A 20,818-nucleotide genomic window follows, 5' to 3' on the forward strand; every position below is an offset into this window, starting at 1 on the left:
TAATGCAATCAGAGCATTCCAAGTAAGTGGCCTGAACCTTAGAGTCCTGGTCTGTCTGTTAGGGAAGACGGAATGCACTAGATGTGAACTGAAATTAGTATGTCTCACAACACTGACCACATGCAACAGGATAAACCCTTCTCTTTGTGCTTACATGATGCTTAAACTACACCAGGAGAATATTTGAAGAGAACTGTAGCAGATACTAAATGTCACTGGAAAGTATTTTTGTGTATTTATTCAAAGAATTTTAAAAACATTTTGCCTTTTCCTACAAATATCAAGATGAAAAGTTTATGTTGTCCCACAGAACTCCATTCCTGCATGAATACAGAAATATTAACCAAGAATACTTGGACTATGATTTCTAAGAACAGCTATTCTAATTGTTCTTATACTTCATTTCCCCTGCCTCCTCCCACCTGCATTATTCCTGTGCACCATTCAAGTTGCATTAAAAACCAGCTTCTGTGTAGCAGTGTAACTGCCCAGGTAGGTTTACAGTGAATATTTATCTGCGGGACCCCAGGCATGCTTCCATGCCTACTGTTGTGAAGACATCTCAAAAAGTAAGAATTTGTATTTTTGCCTAAGGGAACTGCTCAGAATGAGCTTCTATATGAAGTCTCTTACACAGTGATTATGTTCCAAATTCATAAAACCTTCATACACATTGTTTAAACTAACATCCTCACCGAATGAACACACATTTCTAACTCCATGCTCTGTGCTGGGAGTTTACCAGGAAAAGTTGCATTGCAGGTCTTTTCAGGACAAGAAGGCGGAGAGGGGCAGGGAGCGAGATCACTGCATAAACTAAGACTCTATAAAACAACACTGTCCCCACGCATTGAATTGAAATACAGAATAACACAGCTTAGTTAAAACACTATGGAGGCAGAGGGAAGGGGAAAGGACCAAGACACAAAAACATGGTATTTTACAGCGCAGACAGACCCAGGAATGATTTCAGAAAGAACAAATGAGGCAGAATAACTTGTTTATGTGTTTATGGAATAAGTGTTTATGATCATATTTGTCAAATGAAATTGAAGAAAACTGTCATACCTGATTTTGTCAAAAAATTTATAATAGATGTAAAACAAGTTAATTCACCATGTACTGCTTTCATGGAAAAAATTCACGTAGTCCCGAGTAAAGAAGTACTAAATTCATTTAAGCAATTATTCTTTTAATATGCAATAATGCCTCACATGAAAATAAAATATACTTATGGAGCTTAACTGAATTCAGTCTCAGAGTAGCTTCAGATATGTAATTATCATTTCCATTTTACAGATGGAGAAACCAGAGACGCAGAAGGGTTAAAGTGTGCTGCCCAATGTCACCCTAAAAACTGGTGGCTAAGCTGACGGTGAGGAAAATCAGATTATCCAGCGCCATCCTACCAGGAAAAAAAATTATCTGTCTCATAAATAACAGAGCAGCTCAGAAGTGTTTCTCCACTTTGCCAACATTGTGGATAAATGTTGGCAGTGTAAATGTGTGGAATTTGGCATAGAGCCTCTTTCCTTACAATGTGTCATTCATCCTCATTTTTAGCAATTCAGTGGCTGTTCCTTTTAGGTGGCTATTAAAGGAAGAATAACAGAACAAAACTAGATAATAGAACACACATATTACACTAATGAAACATAAGTGAAGTAGAACATCCTCTAGTAACTTTGTAGCATTAAAACAGCTCTACAATAACCATCAGATTAAGTGCCAGAGCTGTTCTAGTCCTGGGATCTATTGAAATATTCATTTTTCTGGTTTGATTTTGTTGGAAAAATGTGAAGTTGATTGTGATACGATTTTATAGTAAACTGAAAGAAGTGCCAGTAAAATTGCCAGAGCAATTTACTCTATCTAGAGCAAGCAAAGACAGGAAATACTGTACTGTTTCCCCTTACAATGCTGTAAATCTTCACAGCTTCCCTGAAGAATCATCCTCAACTAAAAACTTCAGCTAAATACAATATTAAATTCACATTTACAAAACACTTGAAATCTCTGCAGGTTGACTCAATTTTGAGTTTCCCAGCCACAGCTACTTACATATAGTACCAATAATTAAGGATTTCTGTCTTCTGAGAATAAGATGGTGTCTCAAGAATAAAAAGCACTGCGAAGCCAAGAAATCCTTTAAATTGTATCTTATTCTACACCAAGTTTGAAAATGCATTTGTGAACTGTTCTGGTTAAGTTGTATGCTGCTGTTTGATCCTCATCAGAGCAGTGGAAATACAAATAAACTGAAGGAGAAGAAAAATTCATTATTCATATTTGTTATAAAATCTCAACTAAGTGCATATAATAACAAAGATCAAAATGTTTGCAGATTCCCACCAACCAGGAATTTCAGTGTTAAACTTGTGATAAACATTCCAGGGTGGAAGAGAGACAAATCACTCTATGAAGAATTGCTTTAGTTTCAGACAAATGATTTCTAGAGACTTTTCAGCTTCCAAGTTCAGGATAATGTAGAATACAATATCCAGTAGCACGTATGGCATAAGAATTGGGCGTTGTACAAGGGAACTCAGGCAGCTGCTCAGACTCCAAGCCTTGCATTTGTAGTTCCCTCTCAACTCAGTGCTAAAAGAAAAAAACATCTTCCAGAGCATGAAAGGTGTGAGACAGTTGCAGCCACGTGAGAGTGAGCTGGATCACAGAGAAGTGCATGAACTGGCATGTCTGAATATGACTAAGTGCCAAGCAGTTCTACAGTGATTTAAACATGGCTCAGACTTCAGGAAATGAAGGGGGAGTGGGACACTGATTTTGAATGTGGCATAATATTATTTAATCACTAAGCCATTACCTTCTTCTAATGAAATATAAGTAAAGCACTCATGATTTTCAATTCAACTATGTCAATTCTCCAGTTATTCTTCTGTTTGGATATTTCAAATTTTGTAAGGGCTGTTAACTCCCTGCCTTGGTTTTATTATTAAGCAGATACTGTGTATCTATGATTATGGATGCTTTAACTTATTTATATTACCCATTTTTTCCATTCCAGTTTCCAGTAATAATTTCAGTTACCTAAAACCCAGACAGAGCATGCTAAATTGGATCCACCCAACCAGAGAGATCACTGGCACAGTTCGGAATTTCTCTCAGAATCATTCACACTGATTTCTGTTCCACAGAAAAAAGTCTGGAACATGGCAGCACCCTCAGTTTGTAATCTACAATAATAGCTCTGTGTGGTTTACACTAAAAGTTTTGAAAATTCAGTGTGGTGGGATTTTTTTTTCAGTTTGAATATAGATAGATCTTAGTAGGGCTCTCCTAATCTATGGAGTAAACACTGATGTCTGGTAGGTTCAGAATACACAAAGCAAGAGCAGCAATGAAAAATATATAAAACTCACAAGTCTTGCAAATTTTTCTGATCTACTACAAGTACTTGTATTTACATCTCACTACAGTAAACATTTTTACTTTCTGTTTTTCTAGGTTAGACTACATTAAACTTGGCAAGCAACTCACTTCTCCTTAGAGGAAACTTGAAAATCATCTGACCTTTTTGCCAGACTGAACTCTAAAGCTATCTGATATGCAAATATATTTCAGCATTAAGAAAAAAGGACAAACCCCCAAGTTTCCTGAAAATGAGTTAGCTGGCACTTACATTACTCAGAACACTAGACAAGTGTCAGCTTCCTGCTGTTTTTTTCCAGAAGTTTCTACAGTTGGACTGTTAGCAAGTATAACTCCAGTCAGATTTATAGGCCAGAAAGATCACTTACTCTGTTCTGTTTCCCACAGTACTGAGATGCCAATGCTTGGCCTTATTCTTCCTGTGCATATCATATACACATCTGCAGTCATCACATACTCCCATCTAGAGCTAGACAACACATTTTTGTATTTTATTTTTAGAATGTGCCTTGCAATACAACCAAGACCTCCCAAAACCAGGATGGAATAGAAACTGAATATTCTCTTCAAAGACTGCATGATGGCTTTCTCAGCAAAATCTGCTAACAGTAATTATCTATAAACTGAAAAACTAAGCAGAAAGCTGAAAAACTTAAAGTATATCTAGCATCTTCCAGCTGTCCCAAAGAAACATACAGATAGTAAACCTACTAGGAATGCTTGATAAGAAAATATTTCTCACTTTTACAAACTAAAATTAAATGACTAAATGAGGTGTCAGGGTTCTTATTAAGGATGTAAAAAGAATCAAGTAAAGGAATTTGTACAATACAAACCATTTCTTTCATTTTCCAGTGTCTATTTGACTAAATGTTTGTGTATTGTTTGCTAACATAAAAAACCCCCCTAGGTTCTTGTAAAGGTTTGTGATATAAATACCATAGTATTGGCATTTAATAGAAGAGCTGTGCAAACAACTAGTAGCAACCTTAGAGCTTGTTACACTATTACATTCATGTTAAACAGTAGTATATCAGTGACTATGAATTAGTTGTCGCTAATAAGGACAAGACACATAAAATCTTCCCCAGTGTGAAACATCTATATGCTGTGGTCCAGCTGAATGCTCAACACTTCCAGGCAGTGTTGATAGAATTGCATGCTATTCAACAAGACAGGAAAAAAACTTTATCTTTTCTCACTCTAGTGTCACATTTGTCAAAGGGCATCCCTGCACAAAATTTTACCTGCACAAGACTTTTCAGTTCTGTTTAAGAAACATTAAATGTGAAGACATAGGCAAGAGTTCAACAACTAATTAACTTCTTCTCATCTTTACTGATAACCTTTGTCCATTTTCCTTCAGGAATAGTAGGATTTTTTTGGTTTTGGTTTTGGGTTTTGCCTCCAAGCAAAACTCTTGCAGTTTTCTCTAGCTTTGATCATGTTTGACAATACACAGCTCTCAGGCTGTTAGATGAGCTCTTTGTCAGTGCCCCCAGCCTTCCCACTTGCAGGAATCCCCTTGCACTGGTGGCAGCACAGCTGAACACAATCCTTGCAGTAAGTTAAACAGTCACCATGCCAGATTATTCATTTTATGTTCCACTTCAGGTAAATATTCTGCATGTGGAGATGCAGTGCTCTACCCATGAACACACTGAGATTACACAGATTGCCTGAGTCATACAACAGCCTGTGAGAGGTAAAGAGACTGCAATTTCAAACACAGTGATAATTTCAGTTCTTGCAGAGAGAAACAACGTGAAGCCTATTTGCCAAAATGAGTAATAGAGCTATAAATACTGATTACAGTTCACAAACCTACCTTAAACTGTGTGATTACATTTGAAATTGTACTCCATGTTCAATTCAAAGCACAACGTTTATCCCAATAATTTATTCCTAAATACAAAGGTAAAATACACACAAGTAAAACTGTATGTAATGCAAACATTCAACATTTTTCAAAGGTTTTTTTACTGCATTTCTAAATGCTGTGTTTATGTGTGTGTTTGTTTTCAGAAATGCATTCAGGAAACAAGAAAGTGTTTTGTTTAGCTAACATAAGTGAGCATTTTGTAAATAGAAGTAGATGAGAACGTGATAGCCACCTTTAAATTAGTTGTGCATTACCTAAAACTGTTGAAATATGCTCAGGAAGGAACGCAGGGAAGAACCTTTATTTAAGAAACTGGAATTCAGGACATATCACAATTCTTTTCTTGTCTGAACTCCTGTAGAAGCAAAACACAGAACTTTCCAAATTCCTTATATGAGAAAACATCTACACTAGATTGAAAAGCATCTACTGACAGAAAATCTTCTGTTTCACCAAAATACACGGGCCTGAGTGCCTGTTTTGGCAAGCCAGAAGAAGAAAGTCTGTTTGCTTTTGAAGATACTGGGACACATGCACAAAAGCTTCTAGCTCGTGCTCATAAAACTCACACCCTAAGATTAGGTATCATACACACAAAAATAAACCAGACAATGTCTCTTCAAATATGAGTTTGTACATTCAGCATGTCTTCAAAAATTGCCAGACTATACTGGGAATCCTCTCAGAACACTGAAGCCTTTTTTTGCCATGAAAAATAGTACACTTTCCTCAGAAAATGCTACTTTTTACTGTTGCTTATTAGATCTATTTTATATGTTGGAGTAGCAATTTCAAACACACATCTTTCACAGATTACTTCCGCGGCAGAAAAACAGCTCCACCTGCTAACATTTGAGTGCTACTAGTATGGAAATATATTAAATTGAGCATCATTCTGTTCTTTAGTCTTCTTACAAATTCAACAGTTTTGTAGAGTTTGTATAGCTGCTGCTATAATTTTTTTCAGGATAAACTACATTAATTTAGATTTTAGTATGAGCTAGTCTTCATACCTAATTGACTTACTACTACTGTCATCATCAGTGTTTCAAAATACCTTTCAGAGTAGTTGCAAGGAAAAGAGGTATTTGTTAAAACCATCAGTCTAAAATATTTTCATACTTAGTTTATATTTAGTCTAATTCTTCTAGCTCTTTTTTCAAAAAGCAAAAAGAAGGCATAAAGAAGCTAAAAGACATTAAACAAATGATTCTGCCATTGAATTGCCACTTTACTTCAGACACATCCTCATCCCAAATTTCATGTTAGACATGAATTAGATGGACAATAAGATGTTAAATTCCTGTTCTTGGACATTATTAAAACCAAAGGTGTGAGTCTCAAAAATTCCTCTCAGCATAGTTGCAAATATCCATTACAAATTATTATTAAGATGCTATAAACACTTCAGAACATCTTAGTGCTGCACCCTCTACGAGACAGAAGAATTTACTTCAATTAAGAAAACTGACTGAAGTACTAAAAATACAGTGATCTGTTCTATGAGAATGGAATGCTACACATTTCAAGCAACACCTCATTTACCTCCTAAAATTTGCCAAAATATAAACACTTCCCATTAACTTCTTCACAGACTCATCATTTAGTACCACCATCCTTTAATCTGTTTTAGTAACAACTACTGTAAAACCTCAGGGGAGTATGGCACAACCCAGCAGAAAGGGTGATTAGTCTACAGGTGAGGGAGCCCAGTAATACTGAGGTGAAATTCTCTGGTAAATCATCTCTTTGCAACACTGTGTCATTCATTGAAGACAACATGCTCAGCACAGGACCAAACAACTGAACTATTATTTCCACTTTCAGCAGTTCTATGCTATTGTAGTAAGAAGTTTCTAATCGTAACTGGCAGCTTCTCAACAGCACATCAAAAATAGGATAACTGAAATTAAATCGAGCATATGAGAGAATTGAAAGGAAAGGCTGAAGCGTAAACCTTTTCTAAACAGAACGGAGAGTCAATTTTACATTACTGTGATATTGTTAGCAAATATGTATCAGTTATTTATTGCAAATGAGACAAGAAACTTCCCGTAATGCAAAAGACACATGCATATGCTTGGAGCAGACTTATTTTTGAAGTAAGAAGCATCCTACAATTAAATCATCTAACATCTAATTTAAAAAAACTCCACCCCCCTGAGTATATACATGAACTAAACATGTTCAGTCATCCTTAAACATTCTAAGTTTAAAATCCAATTTGAAAGAAATATTCAAAGTTGTAACATATTCAGAATCAAACAAAACAGCCATTCTTACCTCAGTAACAGTGCAAAGCTTTTTGAGGCTTATAAAAGGAACTGGTAACTTCAAAAAAAATTTTTTGAAGCAATCAACTTTAATACAATCGTATTTTCAGTCATTCGATGGATTAAAACCAGATCACAGATTAGGATTCAACTGGCTCAGCACAGCCACAACGTCCAGACTTTCATGTTCAGCTGCACACCACTACCAACCCCATCACACAGGGTCACTCTGGTACAACATTGTTTGCAAAACTTGTAGACTATAGACTGGCTCATGTATAAATACAACTATCAGCTCTTTTAAGAAATTAATATAAGCACAGGGAAATCTAACTTTTTCCAGTTTGGCTGAATGTTTTCCATATTGCATTTCTGAACAGATGTGTTCCATACAACTTAGCCTTGAGCTGGGACCAACTTGTGATCTGCTATAGCACTCATGGAAGCACATGGCTGCCAATAATTATTCTGATGGGAAAAAAAAAACTTTTTAAATGAGCTTCCTGCATACCTGTTAGAGCAAAAAGAACATCTTAAATATGAATACAATGACCCTACAAACCTCAGTCTAACCCACCATCTATTGCTCAACATCCAATGAGGGTATGGCAGTATTTCTGTAAAGCACACATGGAGTGTTAGTTTAGTGTAAGTTTAAAGCTGCAACAGTACAATACAAACAAGCAAATGTTTATTCATTTACTAAATGTACTGTGGAATAACTCAAGGAATCTGCTTCAATGTACATATCTGCTCTGCCGGCAGTAGTCTAAACACATCAAAAGCTAAGAACTTTTGATTTTCAGGACTCATCTTTATGCTCCGAATTGCCGAGGACATTTTTGTCTGCATTACATTTACTATGATTTAAAGACAGAACAAATCCAGGGTACTAGATGTTTTCTGGGCACCGTGACAGAACTCAGAAGTTTAAAGAAAGAAAGAATTGCAACATTTACTTTTTCCCACAAGCACCAGAAGTTTTAGCTTTCCATCTCTCTCTTGGTTTTACCACTGAGTCCGTAATAAAATTTAGTTCTCCATCTAAATCATCTGAAGCTTTTAACTTTTTCTCCAAACCATAAGCTCAAATCTTACACCAAGAACAGGCCATTGCACTCGCAGCAATCTTAATTTCACATGGAATTCATTCAGTCTCTTACCTGCCCCCATTCAAATCCATGCTTTAGAGACACTCACACTCTTTTCCCCAAGTCTAAATTACACAATTATCTCTACTTCTCATTTACCAGCAACTTCCTATATCCTGTGCTGCAATCCTGTGCATTTTGACACGTTGATACTTCTCACCCATAAATACTTGAGATAAAACTGAAAATTATTACTTCAAATACAGTTTTAACGTGCTTTCTGAGGCGAGCAATGAAGTACTCCATCACTACAGATAAATTATCACTGTCAAGTCTAAGTTCCAGCCAAATAAGCCCATTCTTGTTCCTCTGCGGTGGCAGGATTTCAGCTCACCTACCTCATTTGTTGCTGAGCCAGACCTCCCTCATGTTTCTCCACACCATTTCCTCAGATACTCCCATGTTCAGGCCTACACTGCCAAGTGCCCCTTTTTTTTTTTAAACACTCCTCACAAAATTCCCGTATTTTCTCAAGGCAATTCCTCACTTCCTTCAATGCCATCTTCCAGCGCTTCTATACATTGTTGATTGTTGCTTCCTACACCCTCCTCAGCGTCCCCCCAGCTCCGTCCCCTCAGAGCCAGCGGTGAGGACCGGCCGCTCCTGACCCTGCCCCAAGCAGGAACCCACCCAGCTGCACGGCTGCTGAGGAAAATGTTCCACGTCAGCGCTACCGAAGGCAAGGTAATACTGGCTCCTTCGGACAGTCGGAAGGCACAGGCACAACCCCTCAGGGCGGCTGCAGCCCCCGGCGCCACACGGCCGGCGGGGAGGGCAGGGGCGGCGGCCCCGCCGCCAGCGCCCGCCCGGCTCTGAAGGGAGCGGGAGAGGAGCGGAGAACCCGAGCGCGAGCTGAGCCGGGACAACGCTCCCAGGCACGCGGGGGAGGCTCGGGGCTGCCGGGTGCAGGGCCAGGAGCTGGACTCGACGACCCTCAGGAGATTCTGTGATTCAGTGACCTCTGAAGTCAGTTAACAGCACAAACCCCCAGCGAGCAGGAACCCCCAGAGCCATCACAACTAGTGATGACAGCTTTGCTTGCCCAAAACAAATTCTACACACATATTTTAAACGTACATTATGAAATAAATGTGGATCTAATTTAAGCTACATTCTTTCCCTCCTAGAATTAATTATTTCATTTAAGGTGCAGGGAAGTGGACCAAACCCCACACAACAGCGAGGCCTGGTGCAGGATCAGTGGGGCCAGTCCCTGCTTAGGACACCACCGTCCCTGACCTCTGACACTCGTCCACCCAAATTCAATGTTAGAAATATTACAGCCCCCTCAAGCACAGTTTAGTAGCTTACCCAGCTTATCAACAGATAAAATCAAACACACAAAGACTAAGACATGCAAGAACCCTGCTTTCTTAAGAGGTATTAATTATTGATAGACATCAGTTGATGAGGCTGACAGCTGGACTGGGGGCCTCACAGAGTTAGACCTAAAGACAGTCAGAATTTACCCATGAAAATATTACAGTGAAATTTTGCAGCTTCAGTGAAACCCACAGAGAAGGCCAAGAAGACAATCAACGAGAGAAGATGTTCTAGACACAAGGAGAGGATGTCCTTGTTATGGGACATTAAGAGTGTACAAGGAAGAATTTGTGGATAATACGTAGCAACTATACCTTTGCTTGTATAGCTAATTGTTTTACAGCCTCATCATTGTTTGCTAAGCAGCCAATCTCAATAGGCCACAGCCCTTGTGAAGAGGTATAAGAATTGCAGTAGAGAAAATAAAAAATCTTTTCTATCTCTCTCGAATATGGATTATGACTAGTGTGTGCTATTATGTCCGCCTCGACAAAAGCCACATCTGGGGACTAAGACATGCAAGAACCCTGCTTTCTTAAGCAGTATTAATTATTGATAGAGATCAGTAACATCCTGCTTCTCACAATGACAACTGAGAGGAGGCACGTAGAAATACTGGGTATAGCTGTTAACCTTTGTAGTGAAGTATGTACGTAGCCTACTCTGAAGAAACAAGTTATAAGGGATTGTATTGTGATGTAATTAAGACCTCTATTTTCCCTGCAGGTATGTAAGCATTGCTGTTCAAGAGTGAAAAAGATCCTAATGGCCTCGGGGTACAGACTCCAGGTGGATTCTCTGTGTCAGCTCAGCCCTCTGTGTCTCTTGAGCAGCTAATTCCTTGCCCCTTAACCTGTACTTCTGACAATCCCTTTAAATGCTTTTGTAGCCTTTTGTCATCATGACTCTTAAGCTCTGTCCCAAATCATGTTATGCCAGTTCTTTAGCATATACTGTTAATAATTCACTCCAACATTTGGAGAGAACACTGTGTGATTTACCTGAATCACCTCCAAGAGAGATGAATGCTCTATACAACTTTTATTAGGTGTTGCACATATTCAGAGAATTAAATTTGCAAATTGGTTTGGATACTCAAGATGAAAGTGATTTAAGTATTTAGTCCCAAGGTCAAGAGAGTCCTGGGGAAGAGAAGTCTCTGGCTCCTTGAGAGCAGAAGAGTTCAGTTACTAATTTTCCCTTGCATCACTAATAGCAAGACTTCTTTCCCACATTTTAGTGTGAGAATGTGATGATAGAGCTGCTATTAAACGATTTAATTATAGTACTTCTGGGAGTATTCTAAGGTTAGAAATGCAACATTTCACATTTAACATCTTGAAATTATTTTTCCCTTTGCAATGCCAGTTCACAATCATTTAAAAACCCATGAATTTTGACATACCTTCAAACAGGTTATTCCATGTTTAAATGGCAGTGCTTCCCACTCTAGTGTAAATACTGTATGATGAAGCCTTCTTAATATTCCACTCTTACCCAGCAATGGTTTTGAACTTGCTGATTTGTAGACTCTTTTGTTTTCACCCCTCCAAGGGAAACACAGAGCGATTTAAATCTTACGACAACAGGCTTGCTTTTCTTGGTTACATTTCACAAATATCTTGAAAATAGTCCATGAAACAAAAGGGTCTGATACTCAGGATGGCCAAAAAATTGTTATATTAGGAAGAAGGAAAGAAAAGAAAAAAAAAAAGATTTCACTAAAACCATTTCAGGTGCTAATAAATAAAAACAAGCCAGTTCCTAAGAAAATGTCTTTAATTTTCATGTTATGGAAATACATATTTTGGTTTTATTTCCATGATACAAAAATTTAAATATCAAACATTTTCTGAAATCTACCAATGCAGATCCTTTTTTAAACAAATAAAGGGCTGGTGCAGTTAGCAGGTTTATCACAGGTACCAAAAAACATTTTTTACAAAATCAGGATTTAAAAGTGGAAACAACAACAGATGTGAAAAAGAAAAACTACCTCCCACCAGGAAAATAATGTTTGAGAAACTTTCAAGTTACAGTTTTTTGAAAGGGTAAGGTATGTGTAATGCTGGTATTTAGATGAATACCACCTGCACAGGGGGTGGGGGTAGAGAACAGAAATTCAAAAAAATGTTCCCAGGTAAAGTAACTGGTAGAAAGCAATACATGAAACTGCAGTTCTACCTGTTTCCAGAATGCTGACAGCATACTGATGCTGCCTGAAAAAACAGCTAAATATTAGGAGAGCTGTGGTAACTCCCCAAGCAGAGGAAACGGCCTAGCACAAAATCACAGAGTGCCAGTTCTTGTTGTACAGTTCATAGCCAGCATGCCAAAGGAGGTGACTAAAAGGACATTGAGTCTTGCTTCTTAAACCTAACATCAGTTACAACAGCAAGGATTTCACAGGATCAACGACAAGTCATATACTAGGTGATATACACACAAGTAAAATTGACAGTGATTGTTCAAGAAACAGTTTAAAATAATTAAACTGATTTTCAGGACACATACTGCTTTGTTAACACCACTTTATTTAAATAAAGTATGGCTTCCAAGAGGTGTATTCTCTTAACTGCTTTCAAACAATTCCACTTGTTAAGGCAGTTGTTTCCTACCATGTTTCAGGGACCTCAAAAATTCCAGTGGAACTAGTTGTGAGGCTTCCTAAAAGACAGAATCATAGAACAAAAATTAAATCAAGCTTGGTGGTTTTCTTGTTTTTTCAGAGGATATTAAGACATATTTTCCTGTAGAGGGAAGCTCTAGAAACATTACTGGTAAGTCAATATTTATAAAGAGAAACCAAGAGACTGTTTATGAATAGGCACTTAAAAAAAAAAAAAAAAAGAAAAGAAACAGGAAAAAAATAAAGGTTCATTTCAGGCTTCTTACATAAATGGTAAATACTGTATTTTTAACCCTAATAATTAGGTAATTTCAGTTTTGCAGTTTTTGGGATGATAAAGTTAAATACTATTTCCCCAAGTGTACTTGTCGTTATTTTTATTCAGGCTGTTAAGACAGGGAAAAATATTTCCATCCCAAATTAATTGGAGAATAAAGATGACTCACACTAATACCGATAACGCATATTCCCATAATGCCAAACACAGAGCCTGAATTTTATACTCAGAATTACAGTACACACTCTTGTCATTTTGCATATGCTTACATGCCCCAACTGCCCTACTGAATAACAAGACGAAAACAATTTCCAAGGACAGCTTTGGAATCAGCTAAGAAAGATTTTACCAAATCAGGAGAAAGGATGCTTGGTATATAATAGCACTTTCTGGATAAAAGCTGCTAGTGCAGATATTGAAATGAAGCTTTAATTATGAATATTTGAATATACTTCAATGCAGGCAGTGCTCCAGATGACTAATATGGTATGGTCATCTGGACCAAATTAAGATAAGACAATTTTTATTATAGTCCAATTTCTGCAAGAAATTACTAACAAACATTGAAATAGAATCAACAATAAATGGATCAATAAAAATAAAATCTTTTGAAGTTTAAATTCATGTGACCTAAGGTTAGTTATTTCCTGGTTTTTGTACAAGCTAATAACTCACAAAAACATTACAAAAAATTAACAGGTGAAACATCATCATATGATTGTAGCCTGCCTGCATTTAGTCAGACATTCACTTCCAAATATTTTGACTAACAAAATATATAGGTATTAAAATCTGAAAACACCCACCTTCACTTCAACCCTAGGTGAAAAGTCTTCAGCCAAATAAATCACAATAAAGGTTATGGCTACAAACACCACACAGAACATTGCATGTATTAATGCATACATCAAAACAGAGTGCCTTCAATTTTGCTTATGACATGCAAAACACATTGAGTAACTTTAACTACAAAGTCACATTAAAAAATGTTAAGAATAGCTAAAAAAATATTCAAAAAGCTTTCTTTTAAGGAAGAAAGTTAGCAGAAGTAATAAAACAACTACATTCTGATTCCTTTCTTTGGTTGGTGTCAGACTGGGTTTTCATTGGTTTTGAGTTTTTTGGTTTGGAGTGAGTTCTTTGCTTTTTGATGTTGTTTTGGGTTCGTTTGTTGAGTTTTTTCACAATTTTTGTATGATGCCGTCTTCAGTGTCAAGAAGAACTTGGAATGTAAAGAAGTAAGTTACTGCTCGAAGTGAAGACTTTCAAGAAAACATTTTCAGTTCTGTTCAGGCCTAGGACACTTTCAAACAGAAAAGAAAACCATGTGCATGAACATTGCACTTACCTGCTGGAACTTGCTCTGTCTTGATCTTTTTCAACTTTTTGGGTCTCTTCTTACCATCTGGAAGGGACTCTGCACAGGAGTCTGCCTGATCATTTTCTGGACCTTGGCCTTCTCCCTCTTCCATATCATCAGAACCAGTTTCTTCCTCAATAGGACTCATGCTTCTCTTTCCCACTGTACTGGTACCTGTAAAACTGGAACACAGAAGAAAGATGATCATGAAAAGTCAAGAGTAACTATTACATAGGTACACGTTGTTGTACATCTATTAAATGCTTATGAAGGTAGAAAAATAAACTGTCATAAGTGGTGTACCATGAAATTACATTATCTGGAAGATCTGACTTCCATAAATTTACTATCTAATCCAATCTTATGTAGATCAAGGTATTCATTCTTTGTAGTATCGATATCTCAAATTTAGCTGCTATTCTGATGAGATCACTCATCTGAAATGTAATTAAATCAGTTCTCTATCCCTGCACAGTTTTACATTTTATTCTCATAGTTATGCAAGCTCTTGTAAAGCACTGTCAATAGACACCAAATTACGTACAACTGAAGCCTCAAAAGCACATCTTGATATTGAAGGATTCTACATGCTAACTTCATCCTCTCTCCTGGAACTACAAGTAGTTTTAAAAGCATTTCTATATAAAGGTAGAGAAAACCATCAAGCTCCATATAAAAACTTTAAATCCGGCTTTAAGAGTCCTATTATTCGTGGGGCTGGTAAAATAAAAAGCACAAAAAATTGCACACTCATTTCATTAGCAGCACTTGAATGAAGCCTGACTAACACAGTATAAAGATGAACTTAGAGCTCCACTTCATTCGGCGCACCCAGGAATAACCCTGGGTAGGCTTTCGTTCCACTGGAATGCTATTGTTAAACTTCCTTAAAAGACAAATGACAATATTAAAACCAAATTAGCATGAGTATAATAAAGAATGCAGTAGCAAGGGGGCTAATTAAAAAACAGTTCCCATTATGAACCTCTAGATATGTAAACACCAGCTACTTAAATGTCTAATATAACGCTTTTAGAACAACCAATTAAAAAATGTAGTTTTAGACTTATAAACTTCCATTTTTAAATTAGAACTATACAACATGGCTGTATGCATCTAAGCCATGTTCAATCCTGTGAGTTAAATAAATATTAATACTAAGTTATAAAACAAAGCCTTACAAGGTATTTTTTTTCTTTTTAATCAACAGCAGGGAATTATGGTGTTTCAATAAGGTTTCAGCCAAAGGAAGAACTGTTAAATTTTGTAGTATAGTTTTGGCTTTGAAATGGAATTTTTTCAGCTGAACATTTTGCAACTTAAAACAGACTCTGTCTGGGATGTCCAAAGGCAATAAACAAAGATGAAACATATGATTACATCTCATGCTCTTGCTTCCACTTTAGGAGCACAAACACCATTTACTTTGATGAATAGCTGGTTTTTGCTCCAAACATTCACACACAGAAGGCCTTCTTGCATGATTTCTTACAAATCATCATTGTGAGTCATACCACAACTACCACCAATAAAAAGATGGAAGCTAAAAAGCTGGATAGAATTGTTAATCCTATGTACACACTTCAATATTGCAAAACAGGCAAAAACTAGGGTCAGAAAGAAAAAAGTCTAGGGAAGAAGGAGTATTTAGGAAATGAAAAACTACTATTTTTAAAAAATATAGTTTAGAAAAGCCTGTAAGAATTCTACTTTGGGGAAAGCCATTCTGAAAAATACATTAGGAAGAAAAAACTCAGGAGCCATAAATTCTGATCCCAGGATTTCTTCAGACATATGAGGAGCACTTGGCTCTCAGGAGGGAACTTGGACTCACGGTAGGAAGAAGATCCCTTCTTGAATGGTCTCATGGCTGAATTTACCTTTTTCTAACTTATGACTCTCATGAAATTATTGCAAATAAAGAGAAACAAGTTCTTGACCATCACTGCACATTTAGCTGGGTACCAAAGTACAACATAAAAATTAATTTTAGGCCTTATGGTCCTCCTGCAGATATCTTAAGGGGAAAAAAAAACCCACCACCAAAAAGTGGCAGTACAAAATAAACATATTTTATAATGAAGAACCATTGACTTCTTGCTTTCTCCCAAAATACTAATTTTATTTTATATTCATTTATTGATTGCATGGCTTCTAAAGGTGAAAGGCTTAATTTTTTTACATCTTTTTCTTCTTTAACCTAAAATAAGATTCAAGATTACAGCAACATTATTTATGCACTTAGTAGTAAATGAGTATGGTTGCATATACGAGTTAGAGCACCACTCAGTTCACTTTTCTAATTGTAACACTTATTTTGGATGTGTCCACATATCTGCCTCAACTTCCTGATTCAGCTGAGAAACAACTGAACAAAGTTAAAGATTTAAGCACAATAATAGCCTCAGTCGTTGTCCAATGCAGACAGATATCTTTTATGATCCTCAACTGTCTGGATACCTGAACCATTCAGAGACACAGATTTACACCATCCTCTAACTACGTAACACCTGTACAACAGCTATCCAGGCAAAAACTGTATTTATTTTCTAGAGAATCTATTTCAAGAGGTACTAAATAGCAGCAATCCAACTAGTACCACGGTAATTAAATTGAAAGAATCAGCAAGTGGAGGGGGGCAAAAGATAGGAAAACAATTATGATCATGTAGCATTGAACATTTTCTGTTTTGGGAAAGCATATCTGAGTTTTAAAAGAAACACTTCATCACAACAAGGCATTTGAAACTGGCCTGGATATATGTGGAACTACAAATAAATTTCACTTACACAGAAACCTAAGTTCTCTTGACACTCAAAACAACATTGAGGGGTGTAGGGAGTAGATACTGATCCATCATAAAAATCAGTCATTTCAGCTTAAGAGCAGGTGAAATCACCTGAAATAACACTACAACACAGGAATACTACAATAATTTGCTTGCAATATTTGTTATCTATACCCTTAATACCTCAGCTTCTGCCAATTATTATTCTTCAGTGGGTAATAAACCACTATAAACAAACATTTCTGTAAAAAAACAAAAGAATCATCGGTAGAAACACTTGAACATTCCAAAAATTAGATAATCTTTGGCAAAATGAAGACATTCAAGGAAGTGGTGCTACAAACAGCACCCTGACTTGACAGAAGATGCAGCATTCATAGTTTTAGATAGAATATTTGTAAGGCAAAGTGATGTATCCCTTTCCTGTACTTCATACGAGTCTTTTGCCATTGGCCTTATCCTATTTTACTACTCCTAGATGATGATTAGGAGAATAAATAAGTACAAATAGAGCAGGACACCTAGTTTTCCATAGAGCATACCCTATTTGACTTTTCCTGCTATGGTTTAACACTATTTTGCTAAGGAAAAACTTAAAGCCATGCATTTAACAGTCATGGCAGAGCTGGCAGGCAGACATTTGCTAAGCACAACATAGCCAGTTCCATCTGTTTCCTAAGTGTGTTCTGAATAGCAACAGCTTTAGACAAGGGGATCTTATTTACTATTTGAAGTTTTGTCAAATGAAGCAGTTTTTCCTCTACTTCTCCATTGTATATCAATAATTAGGCATATTTCCATTGAAATAAATTTTTCTATTTAGCAGTAGTATTAAGTTACATGCAAGGAATATATATTAATTATAAATAATTTTACCTTGTGACTGCTACTAATAAACTTTATTTTCTGAAGAGAAGGTCCTCTACAATATAGGACTACAGTTTTATCAATAAGACAAGAATTAAAGAACCTTTGTTACATACTTATCAATCTGTCAATTTAAGACAAAAGTTCCTCACAAGAAATACCCAACAACTTCCTTACTCTATGAAAAAGTAGCCAGGACATATTGTCATCATGGAGACAAGCAGCTATTCTGCAGCTGTGCTCCTTGGCAGAAGCTGATGCAGCAAGCTTATTAAATAATAAATAAATAAAGGATGCAGTAACATGAAGCTATTATAAGGGATCAGCTGCTAGATACATCACAGTACTGAGTGCTCAACTAGATATGACTTCAACTAATCTGGACAAACATACACATTTATACATGCATACACATATAAATCTGTCCTAATTGTTTATATAAATATTGATATTATATTTTACATAAAATTATTATGGAATATATAAAATATAAATATTTTACATACCTTTATATATAAGTATTTTTATATACCTTTGTCTGGAAAAATAAAGTGTTCATCTTGAGTGACATGAAATACCATGGTTTGCAGTTCCACATTCTATCTAATCAGATTACACTTCAGAGGAAGCATTTACAAAATATAAATTGACAAAAGAATAAAATATAACTAGTAGCAAATAAAAATAAATTAAGAAAAACATGTCAAAAGACCTGCATGAGAAGGAATTTGGGACAGAACCAAATCACTTTATTAATGGAATAATAAAAGAACAAAAATTTATGTAACACCAATTACAAAAGAAGATCTCTCAACAAAATAAAGGCTGCTATCCAAGGATATCAAAATGTTGATCATGTAAAAACAAAAAGCTACTTGTAGAATTTTTTAACACTAGATGAAAAAATATATTAAAAATTTTCAAGGAGAGTAGGAGGATTGCTTAGACAAACAACCCTTTGGGGTATGTCAAACTTTTAAGGAAAGAATTTACTGAAAATTTTGTTCAGCAATTTTCCAAATTACACATTTGTGTGGACCTTAAACTTCTTTGCAAGACAACAGCAAATCAGCTTTCTGTATTTCCTGTTCTCCATAAGCTGCCACCGTTACCATCTGACTGGAACCTGTGAGGTACCCAAAACCCAACGCCCATTGAGAGGAGACACTTCCTCTGGCAGAAACAAAACTAGGACTTAGTATTTCTTTGCAGCAAACTCAAGGAGCAGTAAGTGTTTCCACACTGTTTAATAGTTTACTGCCTTAGTTACAGCCCTAAGCCTTAGCCACGTGCAGGCTAGTGCCAGGACAATCCTTAAAGCTCCTCAGCTCCTCACAGCATGTACTCTCCACGCTTCCTAAGTACAACAGTTCAATTAAACTAACTTCATTTCATATGGACTTTATCATCAGCTTCCTCCATATGTTTTTTGGAATCAAACATGTCTATAGCACATTTAGAATTCCCACCATGACAAAAGCCATGAACATCTGACAGCTGGCCAAAATACACACCTGCAAAATCATAAGGTCATGAGAAGAACAGAAAAAGTTCAGCAAATTTGTTACACAACAGATTAACATTTACAGGAAGATATAATGAGAACTAGAACTTAATGTAACATTTCCAAGAAAGATAAAGCAGAAATACCTCAGCACCGGTTTTATGACCACCATATTTGGTTTGTCTAACTATGGAGCAGGGAAGAAAAGGAGAAACAAACCCCCCCCAAACGAAACCAAAACATAAGCTTAGAGAAATGTAACTTATACACTCTACTTAAACTAATTCTCATATAGAATTGATGGAACTGGGGGGACAGTGCAGGAGAAGGGAGGGGGGAAGAATGGCAATAACTTGATGGGTTATTTATACAATCATATTAACACTGAAAAACTCTTCACATGCTCAGCTACACAGATGACTGAGAAAAAAGCTACCTGCTACCATCATATCCAAAACCTGTCATTAATATCAGAAAGTAAAAATGGAACAAGAAATACACACAGCAACACAGGAAACATACTGTACCAGAACCAAAAGTGGCATGTCCTGACTTAATTTTGCCCCTAAATAATGAACTAAAACCTTTTTCAAGTTTTCTACTAGAAGTTTAACACCATGCAAGTATCATCATTTGCTATCCTGTTTCTGAAGCATATGGACAACTTCATCAGGACTGCTCTAGAAGGGAATTTATACCCTTCTTTGTGGCACTATTATCACCACAGAAAGTCCAAAACCAACATGGTCTTTACAAGGATATATGATGACAGCTAAGTATCCACATGACACAAGCCATCTACAAGTGTCATATGAATAAAGAAAATAATTTTTTTATTTTGGTTATACGAAATGGTGCTGCTACATCAAGCTCAGAAGCTGTGATGCAACCTGCCCTCAAGATCCCAGAATTTAGAAATCTGTCTAACCACATTTGTGATGAAATTCCCTCTGTTCCTTTACCTATAATCTTGTGATAGCTGATACACCACTACTGATTTATATGCAAAGAAATATATACAGAAAAGTGTCCTGTGTTAGTTAAGAACTACCTGAAAATTGTTAGATTTTGAATAGAAGTGCAGTAAGAACATGAGCTGGCAGCACAGACATCTCACCTGTTAACGCAGTAGTATCGACTCGGGGAAACGTAAGGTGTGCACTGGGTTTTTAACCTCTTCCTCTCCATCTCCTTCCAACTATCTTCTGTACATTTTCTCTTGGCCTGTTTTTCTTCATGTTTTTTCTCCACATATTCTGCATATGTCTGGATCCTATAACTTTCAGCATACCGGCTGGTGTTTACAGCTATGGAGAAGAAGGATGATGTTATATACAAAACACTTAAATGACAGCATGCCCTCTCCTGAAA

General features: G+C 36.6%; 1 protein-coding gene across 3 annotated transcripts in view; it reads right to left on the minus strand.

Annotated features, from left to right (window-relative positions):
* Positions 1-12,536: 12,536 nt before the first annotated feature.
* Positions 12,537-20,818, minus strand: part of PARN (poly(A)-specific ribonuclease) — a 47,955-nt gene continuing 39,673 nt past the window's right edge. For all 3 annotated transcript variants that reach the window (XM_042037195.1, XM_042037197.1, XM_042037196.1), the window contains 3 exons: positions 20,565-20,754; positions 14,277-14,470; positions 12,537-12,689 (listed from right to left, as the gene is read on the minus strand). In XM_042037195.1, coding sequence (XP_041893129.1) covers positions 12,637-12,689; positions 14,277-14,470; positions 20,565-20,754 — 437 coding nt within the window. In that variant the 3' untranslated portion in view covers positions 12,537-12,636. The remainder of the gene's footprint in view (positions 12,690-14,276; positions 14,471-20,564; positions 20,755-20,818) is intronic.

The sequence above is a fragment of the Corvus kubaryi genome, unplaced genomic scaffold (assembly GCF_017639235.1).
Source record: "Corvus kubaryi isolate FWS band 111438036 unplaced genomic scaffold, C.kubaryi_AGA036_p1.0 37387, whole genome shotgun sequence".
NCBI classification, from domain to species: Eukaryota; Metazoa; Chordata; class Aves; order Passeriformes; family Corvidae; genus Corvus; species Corvus kubaryi.